The sequence below is a fragment of the Camelus dromedarius genome, chromosome 33 (assembly GCF_036321535.1).
Source record: "Camelus dromedarius isolate mCamDro1 chromosome 33, mCamDro1.pat, whole genome shotgun sequence".
NCBI classification, from domain to species: Eukaryota; Metazoa; Chordata; class Mammalia; order Artiodactyla; family Camelidae; genus Camelus; species Camelus dromedarius.
This window is the reverse complement of record NC_087468.1, coordinates 9,111,290-9,135,888: the sequence shown is the minus strand read 5'-3', so window position 1 is coordinate 9,135,888 and position 24,599 is coordinate 9,111,290. Positions and strand designations below refer to the sequence as shown.

The window sequence follows — 24,599 nt, the reverse complement described above, 5'->3', positions numbered from 1 at the left end:
TGCGAGGTAACTGCTGTTAAATTGACAGGGAGACTGGCTGGGAGGTGAAGAAGCAAAGATATCATTCCCGAATCCTTCCTGTGCACCTGCCACTTCTGTCCCCCCAACCCCTGGAACCCCACAACCCTGGTGCAGGGATTGGCATGTCCAAGGGGCTTGGAAAATGTACAGTGAAATAGAATACACATTTTATAGCAATACAAGAAAAATTTAAATATAAAAAAACTTCTCTGCCCTTTGGCCTCCTCTCTCCCCCACACTGTGCATCATGTACCTGCATTAGGCATCCACCAACCATCCCCCCCTCACCAGCAGGAACACCTGCTCCACTGTAAGGAGCAACATCCTTCTAGCATTAACAAGACAGCTCCTTAAAAGATAACATTCCTTCTTGGTCTTGTGAGGAGTCACGACGACCCACCGCTCTGTACCTGCAGATCTGATTGTGGAAACTGTCAACATTACATCCAGACCTCAGTATCAAAAAGCCTCAAAACTTTCAAAACCGTGCTTTGACTTCTAACGGGCGGAACAGTTCTCTGAGCTTTCTGAGAGGCTGTTCCTGGTATAATCCTCAATTTGGCTAGAAAAAAACTTTCCCTTTCTTAGATCGACTGGTAATTTTCCGTTGACAGTACCTTGTCGCAGTTTCATCAAATAGGTGGCAAGGCTGCCTTCCTCCCGTTCCCCTGCATCTCGATCATCTTCCCTTCCAGGACAGGTTTCTGCCATTTCCCGCTGCTGAGATTCCAGCTGAACAGGCTGTGCTGGGGTTTAGAGGTGGGGATGTGTGCGTGGGGAAAACATCCCCCAGGAACTCTCTGGGCCCCCCTCCCAGTCAGAGGCTCCTCCTCCCAGGACCCCTTGAGGCAGAGCTGCGGGGGCCCCCTGCACGTGGTGACCGGCCATCTCTGTGCACAGTCAGCCACAAAGAAAACCCAAGCCTCTGGGCATTTTGCTGTATTGGCTCCCATCATAAGACCAACAAAACTAAAATGCATGAGAAGAGAAATCCAGTAAGAGAAAAGTGACCTAAGACACAAGCCTAGTAAGTCAGCCTGACATTATTAAACTTCCAAAGTGAGGAGTCGCCCTTCCTGCCTTAAGACCACTTCTTGGAGGCAGAGTCGCTTCCTATGCTTCTTTCAAATCCAAGCTTGATGCTACTTCCGAGTTCTCACCTAGACCATTCCTGCAGGGTCTCCCTGTCTGGGGGACGGACATCCCCTCCTTCCCTGGAGATGCCTCCTGGGGATGACCTCTGCCCCGCCCAGCGGAGACACTCCTAGCCATGCCCCCGATCCTGGTGCCCCTCCCTGGCGGTGGCACAGCCCTGACCCCACCCCACACTGGGGCCCCGCCCTGCAAGCCCTAAAGGTTCCCTCAACCCGCACAAGGAGCTGCGTGGGGCGCGGGCTGATCCGGCTGCCCAGGTCAAGGGAGACAAGGACCAGGCGCTGCAGGAAGGACCCGCTGGGTTCATCCAGGTGGCGTCTGTAACACTCCCTCTGGGCAGCAGCGTAGGGAAAATCTGCCCCAAGTGACAGGGGAAAAGGCACCTGTTCATAGGGCCCTGGAGGCAGGAAGTGGGTTTTGGAGATGGAAGGAAGTTGGCCACCCCAGAGGAGGGGAAGGGCCCAGCTGGCAGGGTCAGGGGCTGCAGGGGGTTGGGGTGAGAGTGCCTGTTTCCAGCTGAGAAACGTCCAGACCTTCTGCTGGCCCTTTCTACTTGCTTTGCAAAATGTTAGGAAAATGCCCCAAATCTAATTTCCAGGGTCCTGAGGTGGAGGGCACCCAGGTGTCCAACCTTTTTTTTCTGAAAGAAAAGGATATTTTTAATTGGGACTAACTTTAAGGCCTTAAATTTACATCTATCATTCAGACTGTGAACACTTCCAATAGGAAAGAGGTAATCAATTAACTCATCCGGTGTGAAATGTGTTTAACAGGACTTTGCTCAAATTCCACAGGGAAATAACTGGTGCTACATCCCGTGCAGGTCAGCTGAGGACGAAAGGCCACCAGGTGGACATTCGTCAGCATCACAGGCGGTCACACCGGAGCTTTGCTTCCCTTCCGCCATCCGGTCACCAACAGCCACCACATGGGCTTCAGGGACCATCGCGTCCACACAGCATCTCCCCCAGAAGTGCAGCCCGTGTCGGGTTTGGCACGTATTTTTTATTTTATTTTACTTTCACATTTACAAACTCAGGAGGCCGACCTGAGAAAGGGAAGGAGACGGCTGCCTGGAGGAAAGCTGGGCTCGCGGGCCCGGTGCAGGCTGGGCACTTGGGACTCTTCACAGGGAAACCGTCCCGTCTCTCAAAGGGCCTCGCTGTCAGACAGCATCTGAACTGTTGGCCCTGGCTTGCTCCTCGGCACCCAGAAGATGCATCACTGGGGCTGCCTCTGCCCAGGATTTTATTGCTGGTGAACTTAATTATGGAACTTACAGTCCAGGACGATGGCATCATCAGACATGGGTCCAGGGGTGCACATTTGGCTGAGATGAAAGGAAATTGAAATGTGTAAACTGCACGGATTTGGCGATGCTGGCATGTTGCCTGCGCTTGCCTTAGGCCCCTGGGAAAGCCCTGGTCCTGGAGGAGGCGGGGGAGAAACCCCTTGCCCATCCACACGGGACCATCAAAGACAAGAGGTGGACAGTCATCAGGATGGAGGCACCCAGGCCCACCGCAGCCTGAGCTCCAGCTCCCCACCAGCCCTTCCTCTTCCACGTTCTCCTTAAAACCCCCGGAGAAGTTCCCTTTTTTAGGTGGGAAGACTCTACACCCCCTCACTTTCCAAAATATGTCTCTCGAGCTGAATGAGATGATCACGTGGCAGGCAGAGGCTTGGAAATCAGGACTAGCAGCACATTGGTGTGTATTCTGAAAAGACAGATCCCCTGAAAAGTGCCCTGGGGTCATCCCTGCATTTCTCAGGAACAGAACAGTCGTGGAAAGAATGATTTGCCTCTGTGATTACCGTGGAGCCAAGATGAAAGCCAGAGGTGTAATGTTGTGACTCAGATTTGATCCTGTACCGGCCCCCATGGTTTTTGCAGACCACCGGCTTCTCCATCTCTCCTGCGAGTGCGGGATGCCATTCCTGCAACCCGCTGGGGGCCCACAGGCCTGCCCCCGCCTCCAGGGAGCTGCGAGTATGTCTGAGAGAGAGGAGTCTAGGCTTTGTGGGATTTTTTCCTCCTGTCTGTTAGACTGCAGATGTTTGATCCTTTTCCCTCTGGGGAAAGCAAATGCCTGACGGCACTGGTGCGGATAGGGGGCGAGGGCCCTCATCGTAACGGTCAGGGTCCAGCTTCACCAGTCGAGGAGCACACGGGTCCGTGGGAGCCACAGAGTCTTCAGAAGGCGTGTCATGGAGGAAGGGTCATTTCTGTGCCCAGATCTCCACTTGGTTAGCCTCTGGTCTAAGATATTTGAACTCACAGTCCTACATGTTAGTTCAGCAAAAAATCTGGCTTCTGATACCCAAAGAGCCTGAAGTCCCCCTCGAAACGTGCGTACAGGCGCCGGATGTCACGCTTGCTGACACCCAGGAAGTAGCGCTCCACCTTGGTTCTGTTGTACACGGTGATGCCCGGGGGGATGGTGGGGTAGGACACCAGGTGGTCAATGCCAGCTTCTCTCAGGATGTATGGGGCATCATCCTCCAGGGTCTCGTGGTGACCAATGACACTGTACTTGATCTCGCAGGGTGCGCACAGCTCCACATACGTCACCCAGTGAATGATGTGGTCCCCGAACTGCAGGTCCAGCCACCTGTGGTTCGGATCACCCAGGTAGCGCACAAAGTCTTCAAACTGGATGCCCCTGGTCTCTGTCCGGTTCCTCCTGTACTTCCTGATGATGCCAGGGGCAATCTCATGCCTGTACCAAGGCTCAAAGCGGGGGTTGTGAACAAACTTGTCCTTAAACGCAGAAATCAGTCTTTCAAAGGGATCTCTTACAATAAAAAATTTGAAGTATGTTTTCAAGCTAAGGAAGAAAATGAAGATAAAGAGTAAGTTAACCTGATGCTACTGGCGGTGGTGGTGGTGGGTTGTGAGTGGGGAGAGAGAAGAGTAACAGCTGGAGCAGCAGCAGCCACCGGGAGCCCTGGGACCAGTGCATCCCATGTGGCTCTCGCTTCATCCACACTTGGGGGCAGATCCTGCCATCAGCCCATTTCCAGGTGAGGAACAGGAGCCTCGGAAACGTTAACTGTCTAAGACCACAGTACTCACTGCCCTCAGGGGCCACTGTGAGGACCCCCGTTTAACCCATGTGTTGTTTAATTTGAGTAACTCAAAACTTTAGGAATGTTTAAACGTTTTGTTCTTGAGCAGAAAACCGAAAGGGCAGGAACCCTAATTGAGCCAGAGAAAGTTACTTTAAGGGTATGTCTTCAAAAACTCAATTCAAAATTGCCAGGAAGGAAAAATGGGGGCGGGGGTAGGAAGAAGGGGGGTGGGACTTCAGAATCCAGCTGAGGGGAAGGGGTCTGGGGAGCTTTCGGTGGTGGCAGGACCTGCGTGGAGGCCCTGTAGTGACAGTGACAAAATGACAACACTGCTGCAATTCCATGTACTCATCCAGGCCGGGGACACTCTCAGAGCCGCACGGCTCAGCCCCTTACCCTCACAAAAGCCCCGAGCCCGGTGCTGGGGGGTGGGGTGGGGGATGGGTTTGATCTGGCCTCTGACACCTGCGTTCCGAGGCGGTTCTGGTTAGGAACGCCCAGCACCAGAAGCCGCTGAGCAGCAAGGGGGGTCAAAGATCACTCGGTGACGTTTACTTGCTGCTTATGCATCTATTCCTTTGAAACCTCGTTCTATGGGGCCGATTCAGAGCCACCAAGAGAACTGTTCAGTCGGCTGCAGGATTCTTCCGAGGCCCGCCTCCATCCCTGCAGTGGCCGGCTAGGCCTTCTCTCTGCCTGTGCGGGGGTCCAGCCCCCACATCGCGCCTCAGGGCGGCTGCCACAGAAGGAGGCATAACACCTCTGGAGAAAATGAAAAACGAAGTGGGGTTCCCTGCAATCCAAATCCCTTTCTTATGAAATAAAGGGCATATTCAGTAAGAAATCCAAAGAGCTTAACAAAACCAAAGCAGAACAGTAACATGACAATTATGAAATGTTCCTTTTCATGGGCGGCAAGAAGGTCAGGGGTGGAGAAGACATTCTGAAACCCTCATAAAGAGAATTTAAATGCGCTGAACACTGGGTATGTGCCCAGCGGTCTCTCACCAACACAAACCAGCAGCCCTCAGAGTGATCTGGGGAACAGCGCGAGGACAGAACTGAGCCTGGAGCCCCATCCAAACCCCCTGCTCCTACCGCTTCTGAATTTCCGCGTCGCTGAAGGAAGAGAGGCGCGGGAGGCCATTCTTCTCGTGGTCGTGAACCACGTTTTCGGGGATCTCTTCAATGGAGGGGAAGGCTCCTGGGAAGCAAACAGGGAGAGGGAGTGTTGGCTGCCATAGGGGCCCTGCCCTGTCTCTAAATCAGGCCCGTGCTCCCCACAAGCCATCCCCACTAGCCACGTTGTAGCCTTCGAACTTCACCTGCTTCTGCGGGTAGGTTGAGGGTGAAGCAGAGCTTTGGGTGACCCAGAAGTAACTAGAGGAAACAGACGAGTTAGGAGGAGGAAGGGGAGGAGCAAGGCACACGTCCAAGCACTAAAACGGGTTCAGTCTGCTGTGACAGGAGGATCACTGCCTGCCCACAGAAGTCCAAGACCAGCCATCCTTCTTCTCCTGGGAAACGGGAGAAAAGCCAGAGGAGCAGGACGTGGCACGCACACTGCTCATCGCTCCCAGCGCAGCATCCCCGGGCCTCAGGGTTCCTAGGTAACCTCCCAGCACCCCAGCCCGGCAAGCGGAAAGGATGCTTGGTGCTGGAAAAGCCAGGCTAATGCTGAGGGAGTGACGTGACGTATTTGAAGCAGGACTCGGGAGGACAGGAAAGGTCTGAGAAGGCAGGGTGGGACCAAGAGCCACAACACCATGTCCTGCTGCCGAATGGAACCTGGGCCCCATCCCGGGGTTAGGCACTGGGCAGGTGTCTCACTCCTTTCTCTACTCAGACAAATGGAAATGTGGTGTCATCGTGCTGGGGGGCCAGCAGGCCTCGGCAACCCTTCATGTCCGTCTGTGTTAATTCTGCTGCCTTCAAGTCTTGCAGGGAAGGGTCTCTCAGGCTGCCTGAGCAGAGGCCACAGCCCTCCCAGAATATCTAAGCCCCGATCCAGAACCCCGTGCTAAGTACTGCGGATGGAACACCAGCCCGGCGCACGCCTGCTCTCAAGGGGCCGACCAAAGAGCCAGCTCTGGCACCTGTCCCCCGGCAGGTGCGTCTCAGGACGGCTGATGGCAGCCCCAGAACTGTGCTTTGCCAGTCACAGGGCCCGGCAAACCGCTCCTGCTTTCACCCTGCCCTTGTAAACAGGTTCTTCTTCCTTAAAGTCTGATGCTTCATACTGTGGTGGCCAGTGGGTAAGACTGCAGCACATTTGATCTGTAACCTCATTCTCTGATGTCAACAATCCAACATGCGGTCAGATTACTCACGCACGTTAATAATGTACCAGAAGATGAGGCAGTGTTTCTCTTTTGCTACTCAACCACCGACAGCCAACTCTGACCACCAGCTCTGACAGCAGCGGCAGGCCTGGGGGTCTGGGGGCCCCTCGGGGCTCTGAGGTCTGCTTCCTGCCCCAGGACCCACACTGCTGTCCACTGGAACTATGTTCCTTTCGAAGCTGAGTTTAACACACAGAGCCCTAATTACCTTGTGTCAGTTCAGCATAATTGGAGTTTAAACAGACAAACATGGCGTCTGAAAAGATTCGTGAGTAATCAGAACCTGCAGTGTGTCAGGGTGCTTCTCAGTGATCTAATTTGTTCCCAAGTAAACATCAGACTTCCTGAAGCAAGTTGATTAAATCCTCTGAATACGGATGCTGGGTGTCAGATGGGGCCGACTTCTCTCTGCCCAAGAGGCTGCGGGCGGGAGGCCCCAGACACACTGGCTGGGCTGCCCTCCCCGGCACTGGGTGTAGAGTGGGCCCTTCCCAGCTCAGCAGGGCCACCAGGAGGGCAGCTGCCGGAGGGCTCAGTGAGTGTGGGGCCTCGACCTCCCAGGACAGAGCTAATGACTCGGGAGAATCAATGCAGTGACCGAAGAAAAGAAGAAAAGGGGTCCCCCTGGTGGGCAGTCTGAGATGGGGAAGGCAGCGGGTCCTGATCGTAGGTGTGGCCTTTTGAAAACAGCAGGGTCTGGGTGAAGCCCCTCTAAAACCTAATGCACAACACGAACAGGAAAAACACCAGAGAGCTGTCTGTAAGTGACCAGCCTTCCTGGGCTCCCCTCTGCCGCCTTCCCCCACCTCCCCTGCCAAGGCCACGGTGAGACCCTCCACATGGACCCCAAGGGTCAGCGAGGACGGGCATTGCCGGGCGCTGCACGCACCGTTCAACACGATGAGGACTTTCTTCCACTGGGTGTTGCCCACTTTGGGAGTCTGGCAGAAGAGGATCTTGTGCTTGTCGCAGACAAATATTCGGTCCAGGACAAACCTGGAGACCGCGGTGTGTGAGAGGTTCCGCAGGGCCTCCTCCCCGCACACGTTCCTGATGAGCTCCAGGCGCTGCACGTAGACCAGGGGCTGGACAAGCCGGCTGCCTGACGCCATCTTCCCAGTTGGCTGCAGGTCATGGAGGCAAAACAGACACAAGGGCTTCATCAGCAGACACGGGAGAGGACCCTGCCCTCACCTTGTGCTGGGCATTGTTAACTCGAGGAGGTAAGAGCCTGGGAGCTGCCCCCATGGACACAGCAGGACAGCGGGGGCCCAGGGTGCAGGCTGCTTGGATGTGCTGGACCACGGTGCAGCCAGAGACATCTGACACTCTGTCTCTTCATCCTCGGCTTGGACAAGCCAAGGTGATGGGGCTGTGCCTGTCACTGTGCTGGGGGTGCTAAGGCCCAGGGTGTCCTGGAAACAGCGGGATACTCTTCATTAAGGGACTCAGTGAAGGCCACTTTCTGCCCCCTCGCTCTCCCGAGCATCTCCCTGAGTGGACGCGTGAGGACTGCACCTGAGGACCTGCTGTCCACACCTATGGTGGCTGTTCTGAAGATAATCTAATATTAGATAATCTAGTGTAATCTCATGGTCTTTATAAACTTTTGGGCAAATGTATACAGAGTTTAACATCTAATGACTCTTGGTCTCAGAGAATCACATCTAATCACCATTCCCCATCTCCATCACTTTGCAACTGAGCTGGAGGAGAACTGGGGCTGGGCAGGGAGAGACGAGGACTGAGCCCGGAGAAAGTCCAGGCCACCATGCCCCGTCCTGACACACGGGCCAGCTCCCCGAGCATCACATCTCCCACGTGCAAGACGAGAAAAAACACCTGCACCTCCGAGGGCTGCTAGTGAGAACCAGTAAGACTAACCTCCAGGGAAGTACTCTGTGCACGGTGAAGCACGTCAGGTGCAGTATTTCCCCCCACAGCAAGTCCTGCAGACCAGCAGTCTCTCAGGAAGACCCCCCGCATCCCCTAGTGACCGCTGGGCGACACGCTCTCCCTCACGGCTGTGGCACCCTGGGCGCTCCTGTCTCAAAGACTGCATTCCTCTTGCAAAACTCTTACACGGCCTTTGGTCATTCTTGATATGAGTAACTACACACTAACTTCCTTAACTCTTTCTACTAAAGCCAGCCTCCTGTTTTCTACAGTTTGGGGAAGGGGGTTGGTTTTGGTTTCTTATATCTGTAGTCTGTTCCTGCTCGTCCCTTGCCCTGGAATGCTACGATCCAGGACCGTCTCAGAGGTCCTGCAGACCTGCTCTCTGTCTGTCCTTCCGACATCCTGTGAGAAGTGAACTCTGACCGCACTTGACTCCGAGCAGTCTGCCCTCTGCTGGGTTCTGTCTGTTGTCCGCTCACTGCAGACCACGGGCAGGACTGTCCCTCCTCTGGGCTTAATTCTGTCTGACAACCACCTGTAGAACTCGCTCTACTCATTTCATCTCCTCGGGCTGGACTGCAACCTAAACCTTCCAGGTCCAGCACAGGGGTCAGCAAGGGGTGGGGCTCTCAGGAGTGTGCCCTTCATCCTGGCTGGGGGATGGTGAGGAATTTATGTGCTAAGGGAGCCTGAGGGGACAGCCTTGGAAGCAGAGTGTCAAGGGAGCTGAGCTCTGGGTGACGATCAGCAGCGGGCTCTGCTGCTAATGCCCCCGTGACTTTGGACCATCAGCCTTTTCCCCTAAACTCAGATTTCTCATCCTCACCTCCTGAAGGTTGGATGAGCTGCCCTTCTAACTCTCAAATCCCAGGATACCCAGGATCCAGGGTTGGAGATCCTCTCCATCCCCGGTTTTCTCCCCACCCTGCCCAGCACCCCCAGTCCCTTCCCCACGAGGCTCATTCTCAGCTCGACCAGCCTGACATCTGATGGCGCACCCACGGTGCACGAGGCACCGTGAGGCTCAGAAAACAGATGGGACCCTGCCCCTCCCGTGAGACACTAAAAAGTGAGCAGAAGCGGGCAGAAGTGACAACCACCAAGCAGAGGATGACAGTAACCAGGTGACGAGGGCCCGGAGAGAGGGCAGCCACTCCCCCGGGATGGGGACCCGCTGGGCCCGGGGGTGGGGGTGGGCAGGCACACACGGGAAGGGGCAGCCCTACTCCCCTGTGCGCGGGTCAGAGGTCAGCGCCGCTGCCTGGCTGTACGCACCTTCAGCTCCTCTGGAAAGCGCTTCTCTCCCGGGGACCTCCCGGCGTCGGGCATGGCTGTCAGGAACAGGAACTCCTGCCTGGCGCTGTAGGCTGGGAGACAGAGAGGCTGAAACGTCTTCTCAGCAGCAGCAGACGCACGGAGCAGTGCCACAGCACAGAGGCCCAGGAAGGGACCCACACAAACGCACCCGGGAGATGGCTGCCCACGTGCGAAGCACGGACAGTCCTTCCAGCAAGCGGCGCCCGAGCAGCCGGTGGGGCACCGCCCAAAGACAGAAAGGGAGCCTCTCCCTCAACCCCACACTCCTTCCAAGAACAAGCTCCAAGTGGACCAGCTCTTACGTGTAAAACATGAAACTTGGGGGAAAAAAATAGGAGAAAATCTTTGGAAAAATCAATAAACTGAATCCCATCAAAACTGAAAACTTTTCTCTGCACAAGACCCCATGCAGAGGGTGGGAGATGAGTTACAAACTGAGACTGGGAGGAAGTGTCTGTAAGCCGTGGGGCTGACCAAGGGCGGGTATCTAGAATATGTAAAGAGCTCTCAAATCTCAACAGTAAAAAATGCAAACAATCCAAGCAGAAAATGGGTGAAGCAGGAACAGACATTCCACCAAAGAAGGTCTATGGATGGCAAGTAAACACATGAAAGGGTGCCCTGCCTCGTCGGCCATCAGGCCGATGCAAATTAAAACCACAGTGAGACAGCACTACCCACCTGTCAACATGGCAAAAACTAAAAACAGTGCAAACTCCAAATGCTAGTGAGGATGCAGAGAAACTAGTCACTCATACCTTGCTGGTGGGGATGTAAACCGGTACAGCAACTCCAGAAAACTCCAGAAGCAGCAGTTTCTTTAAACACTAAACATTCAACTGCCATATGACCCAGGGTATGCATTCCTGGGCATTTATCCCAGAGAAATGAAAATTTATGTCACAGAAACCTACACACGAACGCTCACAGCAGCTTTATTTCTAACAGCCCCAAACTGACACAACTGAGCTGTCCTTCAACAGATGAATGGTTAACCAGTCAGAGGTACACCATACAATGGAATACTACTCAGCACTAAAAAGCAACAATGATACCCACAATAAATTGGATGACTCTCCAGGGAATTACTGAATTAAAGAAAAAAAAAGCCAATTCCCCAAAGGTCACATACTGTATATAACATTCTTTTTTTTTGGTGGGGGGGGGGTTAGGTTTGTGTGTTTATGTACGTATGCATGTATGTATGTATGTAATGGAGGTCCTGGGGATTGAACCCAGGACCTTGCGCATGGTAAGCACACACTCTGCCACTGAGCTACACCCTCCCCCCTTCTGTATATAACATTTTTGACATGACAAAATTATGGAGAGGAGAACAGATTAGTGGTTGTCAAGAGGGGGAGAGAGCAGGGTGGGAGATGGGGAGAGGGAGGTGGGCAACCCCAGGGGCCCTGGTGATGGAGAGGCCCTGCATCCTGACCGTGTCCTTGTCAGCACCCCACTTGTGACTTCGCACTGTAGTTTTGCAACACATTACACTGGGGTAAAAGAGTAAAGGGTACAGAGAAATCTCTTTGTTCTTTCTTACAGCTGCAGTGATCTCCATGTACAACGATCTCAAAATTAAAGGCTTAATTGGAAGAAAAGCCAAGTCAGCCGTCAAGTCAGCAACTGCACATTATTTTCAAACTTCACAGGAAGTGAGATCAGACTGGAGGACCCTCACAAAATGCTAGACCAGAGTCATAATTTGTAACAAACAGATTTGGGGCAAAGCTCTGGGTAGAATTTGAAGATAATTTTCAGATCTCTACAATCAAAGAAACATTTACTTTCAAAATTTTGCAAAGCTTAAATACACAATTAGAAAGAAAAAGTAGTCATTGAATAAAAGCATAAAATCAGCATAACAAAGCAGAGACAAAGGCATATTTCACTTTGTTAAAGAAATCAAAACCTAGTCGTCTTGGGTCCTTACTACCAACACTCTGCACCCTCTGCTGCAGCCCACCCACCCCCCCGCCCCCAAAGCGTCTACACTTTTCTGAAAACATCCAGCATAAAATTTACCACATCCAAGCAGAATGACACTTCGTTCATCAGATGCCACCAAGAAGTGAGGTGCTCTTTAGAGGCTGTCCTGCCACATATTATGACTCAGAGGCATGCATCGTATTTACTTGTTTTAGTGGAATGTAAAGTGTATTACATGTGCCCCTAGCTTTTAAATAAAATAAACCACAAACAATTTAACCTCATGACCTGGCTTTTGAATCCCCTCCCAGAAGGTGACAGTTAAGGGAACCACGAATAAAACGTGTGGCCTCTCAGTGACACCACCTCACGTTCTCAGCAGCTGTTTCTCTGGCAATTTCTCAACCACGATCTCATCTGTGCTCCTCACCTGGGTCCCCCTCCTAGAAGTCCCGTCACCTGGTCTCTGGCTGGGACCCAGCAACAGGAGGTTTACAAAGTTCCCACTTGATTTTAAGTGCCTTGGGAATGAGACCCACTGCTCTGACTCTTAACAAGGAGCTCCTCTGTTGGTGACATTCACGGTGCTGAAGCAGCTGGAGGACCAAACAGCCAGGCTGAGAGCATCGTCTCAAATTCTAGCAGCCTTCCAAGCTGGGCCTGTGCTGTCCTGACAGAGGCCCTGGTCCCCAGTGTGACCGCGATTATCCCTGATGCTCTGTGATGCTCCTGGCCACCCAGATGCCTGCAGGTGTAATTCCACCTTCCCGAGGCTGTGAACCTCTCAGGTTCTCCCGAGGGCTCTGGAAAGACGAGATGTCGGGGCCCTGAGCAGTAAGGGCCTATTAACTGTTACTGAGTGGAAACCGGGAGCTGAGAACCTCCCTGGGGCCCAATCTCAGCACCTCCCTCTTCTGCCTGCAGACTTGCTCTCCAACCGCATTGCTCCTCCACAGAGAGGATGGGGGGGTGGGGGCGGTTACTGGGCAGCCTTGGTGCAGCCGGGGACCCACCTGGGGCTCTGCAGAGCGAGCAGGGCACACAGATGGTGCAGGTGTGCAGCACCCAGGAGTAGGTCCGGAAACCCTGGTGTGAGCCTTCTCACTCCCCTGCCCCACGGGCCCCACTGCAGGTGGAGACGCAAAGCCTCTGCAGAATAAAGATGCTGGGTGCTCCCTCTCTACCAGGCAGGCATCCCCGGGCCATCCAGGGCCGCTCTCCAGTCCTTTCAACACCCTCCTGGCACCCTCCTCACTCTGCCACTGAAGGGGTCGCCCCAGGGCCCCTCACAGGTTACTCACGGGGCCTCATGCAGGCTCGGAGCCGTCAGAGCAGGGAGCACGTCCATTTCATAAACAAAACACTAAGGCCCCAGGAAGCGAAGTATAAGTGCATGAAGCAGGCACAGCTCTTCCAAGGCTGGGCTGGGTGCTGTTTCTACGTCCTCATCTGAATGCCTACGTCAGGTCATGGGGAGTTAAGGCATCCTTGAGGACATTTAGACCACCTTCCTTCCTGGGCGCTGAAGGTGACCTTCAAACACACGTGGCGGCCAGCAGGCAGCACTGGTGCACACACATCTCACAACAACACAAAGCAGGGCCGGTCCCCAAACCCAGAGCCTGCGAGGAGGACACCAAAGAAGCCCCCAAGGAAAGCCTGTTCTGCTGGCCCCCAGGGAAGGTGATGGGGGACCCCTCCACCCTGTCCACCTTCCCTCTCAAACCTCTGCAACACCAAGTATTTGGACACCCCGACCTGCGGGTCCCTCCTGGCATCAGAGTCCTTTGATCCTGTGCCAGAGTTCATCTGAGATGGACCAGGAACCACAGCGCAGCGAGGTCTGAATTCACCAAAATCCACTCCAGGAGGAGGCAAACCTACCGTCGGGGTCTTTAAAGGTCAGTGTGATGAACTTGCTGGCCACCATGAACATGAAAATCACCCAAAAGCATGCGGCCAACAGAAGCCACTGGTGGTGCATGTTGTCAAGTATCAGCCATTCAGCGATTCTTCCTGGAAAACACAAGCAAAACGGCCCAGCTGCTTACAAATAAATCAATGAAACAAAAGGTAATTAAAAAAAACAAAACAGGGAATTTCAGTTAATAGCATCGATACAAACATTGTTTAATTTGCTATCAATACAATGAGTGTTTTGACTTAGTACTTCACTTAATGTTACATTTTAAATTAGCAACAACCTGCCAGTTTGATAATTAAATCCGATTTAAAACACCTTAATGGAAAGGAGCAGGAAGCAGGGACTTCGGGCAGCCTTGGCACAGCGGGGGAGAGACCCATCTCTATTTGGTTTGGGGTCACGTGATAAGATTTTGCTTTTGCAGGCTGGCCTGTTGACTCCTTTCTGACTCAGGCTAGCGTGTCCCCAGTACTCAGCACCTGCCAGGGCCTGGAAACCAGGGCAGGAAGGGGCTGGGTGCGGGCTGGGCCTTGGCTGCAGGTAATTCTCAGAGGGCAGAGGCCATCCGGAGGCCATTACAAGCAGGCTGTGTTTAAAATTCTGACTTGCTGACAAGATGTAGCCACACCTACAGAGATGCAGAGACTCTGAAATGGTAGAACCACACACACACACACACACACACCCCCGCCCCCGCCGAGCTTCCGTCTAAGTGCACTTGCCTGCCGGGGCCTGCGTGGAACCCTGGGGGTGGGCGTTTCTCATGCTCTCACAGCCCAGGGGGGACGAAGGGCACCTGGGTCCTCAGGGGGTCACAGAAGTCGCACTCTGCTGCAGGGGACACAGAAGAATCAAGAAGTTGCACTCAATTCTAGGCAAGAGAGACAGAAAGTATTTCATGTCACCTTCAACACAGTGGCTTCTTGAAGCCAAACCACACCATTTGAAAAGACCATGCTGGGCTGGGCTGGTTTCCACCAGTGGGTGGGTGGGTGGGGCGTCCACCACCCCCAGGCAGCAGGGAGAGAGCTGGTCTGTTCCACAGGTGCAGATGGCAGGTGACTTCAGAGAGTGCACGCTGGGGGGACGGAGCTCAGTGGGGGCCCAGGGAGTCAACACTCCTCCTGTCTCAACAGTGTTTGTTTGCTGGGATCTCACTGCAACCCGAATTCCCTCCAGCAAGGGGTTTTCTGGCCTCCACTTAAATACACCCTGCTATGGGGAGCTCACCCGTCGGGCAACCAGCACCTGGACTTTCCTTGGCAGGTCCCCACACAGCAGGAAGAACCCCAGTGTTCTTCCTGGGGTCCCTGCCAGATTAGACAAATAAAACCCCAGGATGCCCTGTCAAGGTTGAGTTTCAGATAAACAATTAATGACTTCATAGTATTTAGTGCAAATATGTCCCAAATATTGTATGGACACATTTATATTTTAAAAAGTGTTTTGTTGTTTCTCTGAATTTCGGATTTAACTGGGTGTCCTGCATTTTATCTGGCAACATTACCCAACAAGGGGACCGCCGCCTCCTCTCTAAGTGCCTGAAACAGCAGGCCTGTCCCTGAGTCTCCTCTCCTCCTCTGCCACTCCTCCTTGGGGCAGTGCGGCACAGAGCAGAGCCCTGGACCGTGTCACCACTCACTAGCTCTATCACTTCCCTTCTCTGAGCTCTGGCTTCCCATCTCTGAGACAAGGCCCTCCTCCTCCAGGATGGTCACGAGGCTTAAATGAGAGGATGCACCAAAAGGACCCACTTGGCCTGCAGCAGACCCTCCATAAACATAAATTGGCCAGTGCCTCAGCACCCTTTGTGATTTTTCTATTTTATTTACACATACCCAGAAATTAGCGCGACAGTGTGGTCTGCCCCAGGAAGAGAGGAAAGGCTAGACTCTCATCCAGGCGACCTGAGCTACTGAGCTCTCCCTTCTAGAGATAAGCAAGGCACAAACGGTGACCACAGGGCACAGGGCCCCTCGGTGCTGAGTCCGCTGAACTGGTCCCTCCGAGACAGTGACACTCGGCGGGGCCCCTCTCCACCAGTCACAGTGGTGCCCCACTGAGGAAGCCCGGCGTTAGGCCTTTTCTAACAGAGGGGCAGAGGGGCCAGTGTGGGCTGGGGGGCGAGTAAAGAGAGAGGAGACAAGTACCGAGGGGGCTGCACAGAGGCACCTGTGTCTTGCACTAACTCTCAGGCAGACTGAGGCTGAGGAAGGGGCCCGGGTGCCGAGTGGCCCGAGGCTTGCAAGTCTCACTTTGCCACGGGAACTGCTGTGGACATGCGAGCACAGACGAGGGGAGCCCCCCGCCCCACCACCCTCAGGTCCTGGATCTGCTCACACCCGCATCTCCTCAACATCACGCGGGAGGTTTTAGGGTTTAAGGATCTACTTTGCCAATGGGAACCAGTCTTCTGAAGGGATCATTTGAGTCCACACACGAGCTAGCTCACCTCCAGATAAAAGTAGGAAGATACTGAATAAATGGCCTCACGTGAAAACGAGGCTCCCAGCATCTGCCCTCTGGGGGGGCCCAGTGGCCGAGAGGCAGGCCTTCTACCTCCCAGTCAGTTGAAAAGTGAGTCTCCAAGCCATGCCTGCCTTCCTAATCCTGAAGTCACTGGACAGCTCTCTGGGCCCCAGTGGTCTCGTCTGTGAGGACAGACGAGCCACTGGCGCGCTGGGAGGCCCCAGTGAGACAGAAGGTGCCAAAGCACGTCTTCCACAACTTACAATATAGGATCCAACAACTCCTTCCAGATGGCAACTTTATTTCAGGAAGTTCTGCTTCTAAAGAGACTTCTGCTAAACTCCTACTGAACTAAAATATCCAGAGAGCCCGTTCCCCGTCCAAGCCCGGCCACTGCGTTGGATTGGGAGAAGGGAGGTCTGCAAGGCCCCCACCTTCAGCTCACCCTCTCCACGGCCTGCCTGGACCGGGCAGGGAGGGCGCCCAGGACACGTGGGGGCTGGCTGGGCTGCAGATTTGGATAAACCCTAGCCCCTGTCAAAACCTCTTGGGAAGAAGAAGATATGGCCAGAGGCCCTCGCCGGTGTCAGAAGGATGGCCACCCAGACCAGAATGGGCCCTGCCAACGGCCCAGTGCCCTGCTGCAGTCACCGCGCAGGTTACAGAGCCTGAGGGTGGTCACAGTGGAAGGCCGGTACTCAGGTGGGGCGCTCTCCCAGCCACTGGGCCCCCATAAACGCCAGGCAGGCAGGGCCTGCACCCCTCCCTACGCACATCACAGGCAGGTTCTCTGACCTCACCCTGCTGGCCACCCCGAGTCGCCCTCCAACACCTCACTTAGCCTCACCTCCCGCCCTGCACCCATCACAGCCCAAATCTCCCAGTTCCCCTGGACGCATGTGGGCTCTGGTGGTGCTGGTGCGCCCCAGGCTAGACCAGCAAGGCCACCTTCGTCATTTGCTGAATGACCGTGTCAACCGAGAAGCGTATCAGGAAGACCCAGGAGAGCTGCGAGGTACCCGAGAGAACGCCTCGCCCGGCCCCCTCCCCCAGGATCCAAACTCTTTAGAGGCCCCCTTGAATCTCAAAATATTTCTCCAGTTTTTAGTTTTTAAAAAGGATTTAGTATTGTATTTAAAATATCAAGCAGAGAGAATAACATGACAAACACACGTTACAGACACACGGCTCTGAGCATCTGAGCTTTTAAAGGGAGTAAGTGCTACAGATGGGCTGGCGCCTGCCTGCCTGCCCCCCCCCCCGCCCCCGCGGGCCCCCTCCATCGGGTGACGCTTCCCCCACATCAAGCACGGCTCCTGAGAGGGTCTGGGGAGGTGGGTGTCCCTGCCCCGGTGAAGGCCGGACAGACTGGGGAGGGGCCGCGGGGAAACCACACCACTTCCTCTGCTTTTTGGGGGGTGGGGCCCACCCTGGTGAGAGGTGCCCCGTTGTTAAGCACTTAACTTTTTTTTCTTATGGTCTATAATAAGAAAATTCACAAATTCCACACAGACTCAAGTGAAAAAGCCATCGAGGTAAAAGCTGGTTAAAAATGCAACCAAACCAGGACTTGTTCTCCAAGTCACATGTTAACCAGAACCAGTGAGACTGGGCCCTCTCCAAACACCCCGCCCCTCAGGGCCAGTATCTCACACTTACAACACCATGCGCGCGCGCGCACGCACACACACACACACACACACACACACACACACACACGCGTGTTGTGTGCTGGTGGAGATGGCAGGCTAACAAGAGATCCACCTGCATCAAGGACTCTATCCAAGATGCGGACGAGGCAGCGGACATGGCGAGAGGACAGGACTAGGGCCAGGACAGCACAGTCACCTCTGGGGGTGAAGGGGTGGAGCTCCGGGCACCCAGGCAGCAGAAGAGCATGGCCAGAGGCCCAGGCGCAGGCAGGAGCAAGCCTGGACCCCCGAGTCACCGACAGAAGGCTGTGAGGCCCCCCGCCCCAGCAGAGATGGTCACACAAGGCTGGGCTCCAGAGAGCCATCACCACACAACCAGGAAGCCACTGAAGAGAGTTTTCCATGAGAAGAGGGGTGGGGGTGGGGGTGCGGTGAGCTGATCGAAGCCATGAAACTACTACTCTGGCAGCAAAGTCAGAGATGTCCAGCACCCCCGTCCCGTCCACTTGGCCACGTCCTGGTCTCAAGGTCATCTCCACAGGGAACAGGCACTATTCTGATCGGGCACAAGCAGAAGGACTAAATGCTCAACATCACATCGCCCTCGAGGCCTCTGAAAACCTGCGAATGAACCAGGAAGAGCCACAGCATCTGACAGGTTGGGCTTCTACGGATCCTGAAGAGCGGGGTGTCCAGGTGGCCAAGGCCTGTGCTCTGCAATCACACGCATCTGCCTGTGGTGTCTGACCGTATGTCAAGGGCAGAGCTCCCCACCCTGGCTGCGTCCGGGAACCACCCAGGGAGCTTTCAACGACTACAGCAACGCCCTGGGCCCAAGGACACCTGAGTCAACACAACACGACCCGTGGAGAAGGGTCTGGGTGAACCTGTGAGGATGGGTCTGGGCGTGTTTGAACACCTCGGCTCAGGATTCCAAGAGTGGCCAGGGTGAGAGCTGCTGTCCGGCCCCCAGCCCTCCTCACTGGCCACACGATGCCCCAGGGGTCTGGTGAAAATGCAGGTTCTAAGCACTTTAACACGACAGCTGTTCGCCCACCAGGGTAAGAAGGAAAACAGGCAGCAAGGCTTATCTGTCAACTAGTCTACGGGTGACCTGAGTTTCCTGTGCTCTGAATACATAGCTTAAAGAGGTTAAACTGGAATAAAGACCTCCGTCACTGGTCCCACTTACTCTCTTTTCCAGCCCCTCCCATCCAAAGGTAACTAGATCCTGTAAAATCAGGATTTGGGCTGACCTTGGAAAATCAGGATAATTTGCCCCATCTTTTTTTTAAACAAAAAGAAAGTCATTCTAAATTCGCAGAGCCCCAGCTCCTCCCGGCCTGCCCACCGTCTGCACTGTTTCCTTGAATACACAAATTCTCCATGGGTTTGCCTCGGGTCCAAGGGCAACGCCCTGGCTCAGTTTCTGTCTGCAGAGTCTGAGGCCTGACACCAACAGTCCTCCCTTCCTGGCTCTGTGAGGGCCACTGCTCTCCCTCCAGCCAGGTGACAAATGGCCTTTTAAAAGCCTGACATTTTCCGTAATTAGCTCTCCTTTGTCCAAGGAGCCAAGACAACTCCCCAAGTGCCTCTTGCAGCTAATGGGGGCAAACCCAAAAGTGTACCAGGTGCTGGCAGGGAGCACAGGAGTGTGCAGAGCCTTCCCACTTCCAGTCAGTAGGTGGGATCTGCACGTGTCAAGATGTCCAGCCCTGAAACCAAGCCAGGAGGCCGGCGCTTTGAAAACCCATAAGGCAGCACAGTTGAAGAACTTAAGATGTAGGGGCAGGGGCAGGGAAGCAGGGAGATCATTAAACACACAAGAAATCCTAACCTGTTACCCTGTCTCTAAACTAAATGGAGGATAGCATGTATTTTACACGTTGGTAACGACCAACAATGACTTTCGTGCTGTTACCACCTCTGGGTGCAAATTCTCCGTCACTTGCATTTTCAAAAAGATGCTTTTTGAACTCATCCATTTGGCTCGGCTGCCGGTGGCTCTTCCCCCCCGTGTTTGAGTTGTCATCCAAAAGCATTGTCCTTCTGAATTTGTGCTGAAGTTTGACTCCCACCTGCCCAGTTCTAGTCCTACTTTTACTGTGCACATCCACTCATCCTGTGGTAAATAAGCCCATTTAACCCTGTTTAAGACAGAGTTAAACAAATTTTAAAAAGCAATTGGTCTAGACATGGTCTAGGGTGCACACAACACAGATAAATCTCAAAACCGTGGTGCAAAGGGAATACAATAAAAAGAGAATAAGATATATGACAGTGCCATTCATGTAAATTAAAAACACAGGCACAGAAACCAAAAATACACATTCTACAAAAGCACAGAGAAAGGAAAGGATGACTTTTCCAGGGATTTCTTGCGGGGGCAGGAAGAGGAATGAGATTGAAGACAGGGCATTCGAAAGGACTCTGCAAGTGAATAAAACAAGACAGGGGTCCTGCAGATGTCAGTGATGGTAGCCAGGACTAATGTCCATCCAACAACTTGAATGTGAAGGAGACAGAGGGACAAGAAACTAGACAGAGACGTGAGATGAGATTAAAAAAACCAAAGACCAAAACCCAGCTTCTTCCCAAATGTCATGCACACATTCAGCAGTGTTTACTAAGGGCTTACTCTGAGCCAGGAGCTGCTCCCGGACCTGGGGACATAGCAACACCCCCCTCCCACCATGGTGCTTGATTTTGATAGAGGCAGAAAGGCCATAAACAAACACACGATGTTAACTGACACGGATAATAATGAAGAAGGGTGAGGGAGGAAGGGGGACCTCTCGGAGGAGACAATGCTGAGAACAAGCTCAATGGATAGAACTCAGCCACCCAGCAAAGAGCTGGGTCCGGGGCCCAGAATCCCAGAAGCAGCAAGGAGGCCGGTGCCCCCGGTGCAGAGTGAGCAGGAGGGCAAGGGGGTGGCCTGGATGAAGGGCCCTGACAAAGGCCCTTGACTGACATTGAAACTCCTGGGTCCTCACCCCCATCACACATGTAACCAGTGTTGTAACACATTTACTCAAAGCGTACCCAGATACTAAAGGAAGCTTCAGGAAAAAAAATATGGCCATGCACCAGGACCTGGGAACCCTGGGAGGACTAACATGGAAAAGGGAAACTGGCCTGCAGAGGGCTGGAGCACCAGGGACCCTCTACAACCAGCGCTTTCACACCTTCCCATTCTGAACTACACTGTGTTACCTAATCAACAAAGGCATTAAACCACAATGCAAGAAAATAAAATACTGGGCATGAATTTATGATATATATAAAGTTCTACAACAATCACTGTGAATTTTAAATTCAAAGGAAGGGTTTCTCCCCATCCAAGTTCAGAAATTCCCTTTGTCTCCTTGGCCATTGTCATTACAACGTACTGAGAACAAGGGCTCCTCAGTTACCAGCATGAAAACGCACTCCTCACCGTGGGCAGCTGGAGAGGGACAGCGAGGTGAAGACAGAGGCTCACAAGTGATAATAACCAAGGGCAAACACCCCTGCAGGGGTCCTGGCAGGTCAGGTACTGCTCCTGGCAGGTACTGAAGTCACCTAATCCCCTGCCTGAAGGGGAGCTCCTACTGTTATTATGGCTAAGAAAACATTTCCAAGAGTATGTGTATTATGGCTAAGGAAACATTTCCAAGAATATGAATAAGCTTCCTAAAATCTCCATAGGAACAAGACAGGAGGCAGTGAGAACACTGGGGACACAGATCTCAGATAAAGCTCACCATCTCCTCCCCGTACCTTCTGAGGCCTGATCCACATTTCCTTGCGGTATCTGCTTCATCTGAGGTTCTTGGCTCCTCCTGTCACTGTTTGGGACAATTGAAAAACAACAACAACAAGTAAGTAAAGAGACCCACAGACACAGAAAACATGGTTTTCTGGTTACCGAAGGGGAAGAAGGGGGAGGAATAAATTAGGAGTTTGGGATTAACAGATACACACTACTATATATAAAATAGGTAAACGACAAGGTCCTACTGTATAACACAGGGAACTACCTTCCTATGTAAGCTCTAATAACCTACAATGAAAAAGAACCCAAAAAAGAATATACATACATGTATAGCTGAATCACTATGCTGTACACCAGAAACAAAACACTGTAAATCAACTTTACTTCAATTTAAAAAAAAATAAACACCATTAAAGGTTATAAGATCTATTTACTGACTACAACTTGCTTTATACTCAGGAAACAGTTAACCACTTTGATTATTCAAGTATGTTTTGCACAACAGGTCTCTTATACAGGGGGTCATCTTTAGATGGCTTAGTAAATGAATAAATATTCTAAATGTACCAAAAGAGCTAACTGTTTAAAAGATTCTTTCCTGCAACTTAGTATGAAAAATGACTTCTTTTTTCTAGACAAAATAATCAAATCCTATTATACCTGTTTTATATGTTTGATTTGGGTAAAGGATTCCTGTAGGAGATGATCAAATCTTTCAACGCAAGATGTTCGCTGGGTTTTGTATTTCTTCAAGCCATAACTCCCCGACAAAATTTTAACCACATTACCATGAATGAATAACTGGAAACAAACCAAACTCATGGAATTAGAGAGATTACAGATTTAACAGAGATAGCAGGTAAACTAAACATTCAGTTCATTTAAAACACAATACAGTCCAAACTGCCTGGGAGGCAGAGCGCACAGTCTAGTTATGTTTCCCTTTACTCTTATGAATTCAATATTAAAATTAAAAGCCATTTCATGTCACGAAGATGAAAAGATGAAGCTTTATGTACTCACATGCAGGTTCCTCCAGACTTGTATCAGGAGAAAACGCTCTTTTGGCTTCTGTGATTTCTAAGGTCCTGCACTCACCTCTCTCTCCCGTCTCTAGTCTACTGCATAAGCTCAAGCATTTGAAAAATGATCTGACTATAACTGCAAACTGCTCCAGATATTAACTAATTCTTCCCTCTCCTTGTCCAGTTTTGCAAGAACTCCAGTTTTCATTCCAGGGAAGGAAAGAATTTTTCTCTCAAGTATTTCTTCGAGATTCTATTCTTAAGGTCAAGAGCAAGGATGGAAAGACCTTTCTTTCCATCTTGAAATTTCCGTTTTGACCCAAGATTGACTAAGCCCTAGTTATAATTGGGGGAAAGGGAGAAAACTGTTTTTCTTTGTGTCTCCTCTTTTCAGCCCAGTCAATGAAAAGAGTGAATAAGGCCAGAGCTAAACAGGGCTGCCTGGTTTTTAAGAATGTCTGAGACATTTCTCACTCTGGCTGTTAAAAATGACCAACAGCCAGCTCTTCATGGCCCAAAGCCCTAGACTTTGGGTGTTTCAGACAAAAAAGCCCTTATGACAGTTCTCCTGCTCAGCTAACCAGAACCTGGCTGCGCAGCTTTCTGCTCGGTGCCGGGCCCTTTCCTGCTTCGAGTGGACTCGGGAAAAAACAACGCAGCTTTTGGAAGACCTGCTTCGTCTTCCCAGCCAGAAGTGCAGAAATTTATGCTTCAACCTCCAATTTCTGACAGGCCTCTCTTGTCAAAATCAGAGCTGAGGGCACCCTGGAGTCTACCTGGCAGGAAACTCGCATTTCCAACCATCCCTTCCCCTCCCACCCGCCAAAGACGGGCTTAATTGTGCCCTTAGGAAAGGCTGCACTTGGTATTTCGTCCCTGCCGTCTCTCTCTCTCTCTCTCTGCACGCTCCGTGCACCGGAGTGGAACATTTTCTTCTTCTTTCCGCCCCCAATTACTAATGCAAACACTCAGCCAAAGATGAAGGGAATCAACTACGGATCACAGCATCCCCAGCAAGGACACCGCTTCGTTGCATAATTAACATGATGAAGGCTCTACCCTTGAACCCCCCGAATTAGGGAGGTCCCCCAGTCGCCAAAGAGCACCGGGGTGTTGCTGGCAAAGACAAGCCGGTTCCCCCCGTTTCCCCGTCCACCCGGGGTGGGGTCGGGGTCGGGGTCCGGGATTCTGGGAAGCCCCCCCACCCCGCCCGTCCCCGAGCTCACCCTGCGTGGAGCCGAAGCTCGCTGGGGTCCTCGGGCCCTTCTGCGCCCGGGGACGAAGCTCGGCGCGGGCCTCGCGGGCCTCGCGGGCCTGGGGGCGAGGCAGGCGCGCGGGGTCTCGGAGTCCGGGGAGAGCGGGAGGCCTGCCCGCCTGCCCGCCCGGAGGCCTCGGCGCCGCCACCGGCGGCCTCCGCGCCGCGGCCCGCGCTCCCGGCCGGGGATGTGGCGGCGGCGGCGGCGGCGGCGGAAGAAGGAAGGCGGGAGCGCGAGGCTCTCTCGTGGGGGAGAGGCCTCCGCCGCCGCCCCACGCGGCCCCCGCCGCCCGCCCGTGCGCGCCGCCTGCCCAGCTGTGCGCGCCCCCGCCGCGCGCGCCCCCGCCGCCCCCTCCTTTCCCCGCCCCGCCCCCGCGCCGCCGGGACCAAGGGGAGGCGCAGGGAGACGCGGCCAAGGGACCTCTGGCTGCGTATCCCCACCTAGTCCTTGCGCCTCGCCCCACCCCGAAAAAATCCCAACCGAGATTATGTCCCAGGAAATGACAGAGAGACATGCGGCCAAACCTAGTCCCGCCAGGTCTCCACCCAGAAAACAGGGTGAGTGTGTGACAATGAGGGGGAAATCCCACGCTTGATAAAATTTTTTAAAAAATGCAAACTTGGAAAAAGGCCAAATTGCTTGAGCGTAGGGTACCTCCCAGCATTTCTTAAATTAGCCTACCTTGTGAAAGAGGGCCTTCCTTCGCCAGGGCCTTTTACAGAAACCGCTCACCCTCCCCACTCCTTGGCTGACAGACTGGGGGATGTAACTTCGT

At 53.1% G+C, this 24,599-nt stretch overlaps 1 protein-coding gene and 1 non-coding gene across 6 annotated transcripts; both read right to left on the bottom strand.

Annotated features, from left to right (window-relative positions):
• Positions 1-2,161: 2,161 nt before the first annotated feature.
• CHST10 (carbohydrate sulfotransferase 10) lies at positions 2,162-23,951 on the bottom strand. Of its 5 annotated transcripts, none has more exons than XM_064481849.1 (8): positions 23,795-23,946; positions 21,549-21,616; positions 14,384-14,496; positions 13,626-13,753; positions 9,765-9,856; positions 7,480-7,714; positions 5,347-5,452; positions 2,162-4,004 (listed from the first exon to the last, which is right to left on the bottom strand). In XM_064481849.1, the coding sequence occupies exons 3-8, from the start codon at positions 14,428-14,430 to the stop codon at positions 3,467-3,469; spliced, it is 1,146 nt and encodes a 381-aa protein (XP_064337919.1). In that variant the 5' UTR covers positions 14,431-14,496; positions 21,549-21,616; positions 23,795-23,946; the 3' UTR covers positions 2,162-3,466. The 5 variants fall into 5 exon arrangements, with proteins under 5 accessions (XP_064337919.1, XP_064337920.1, XP_064337921.1 ...); XM_064481850.1 differs by lacking the exon at positions 23,795-23,946 and adding an exon at positions 22,567-23,388; XM_064481851.1 differs by lacking the exon at positions 23,795-23,946 and adding an exon at positions 22,204-22,394.
• On the bottom strand, positions 11,021-11,093 carry TRNAG-ACC (transfer RNA glycine (anticodon ACC)). The gene has a single exon. It is a non-coding gene; the product is annotated as a tRNA-Gly (tRNA).
• Positions 23,952-24,599: the final 648 nt, after the last annotated feature.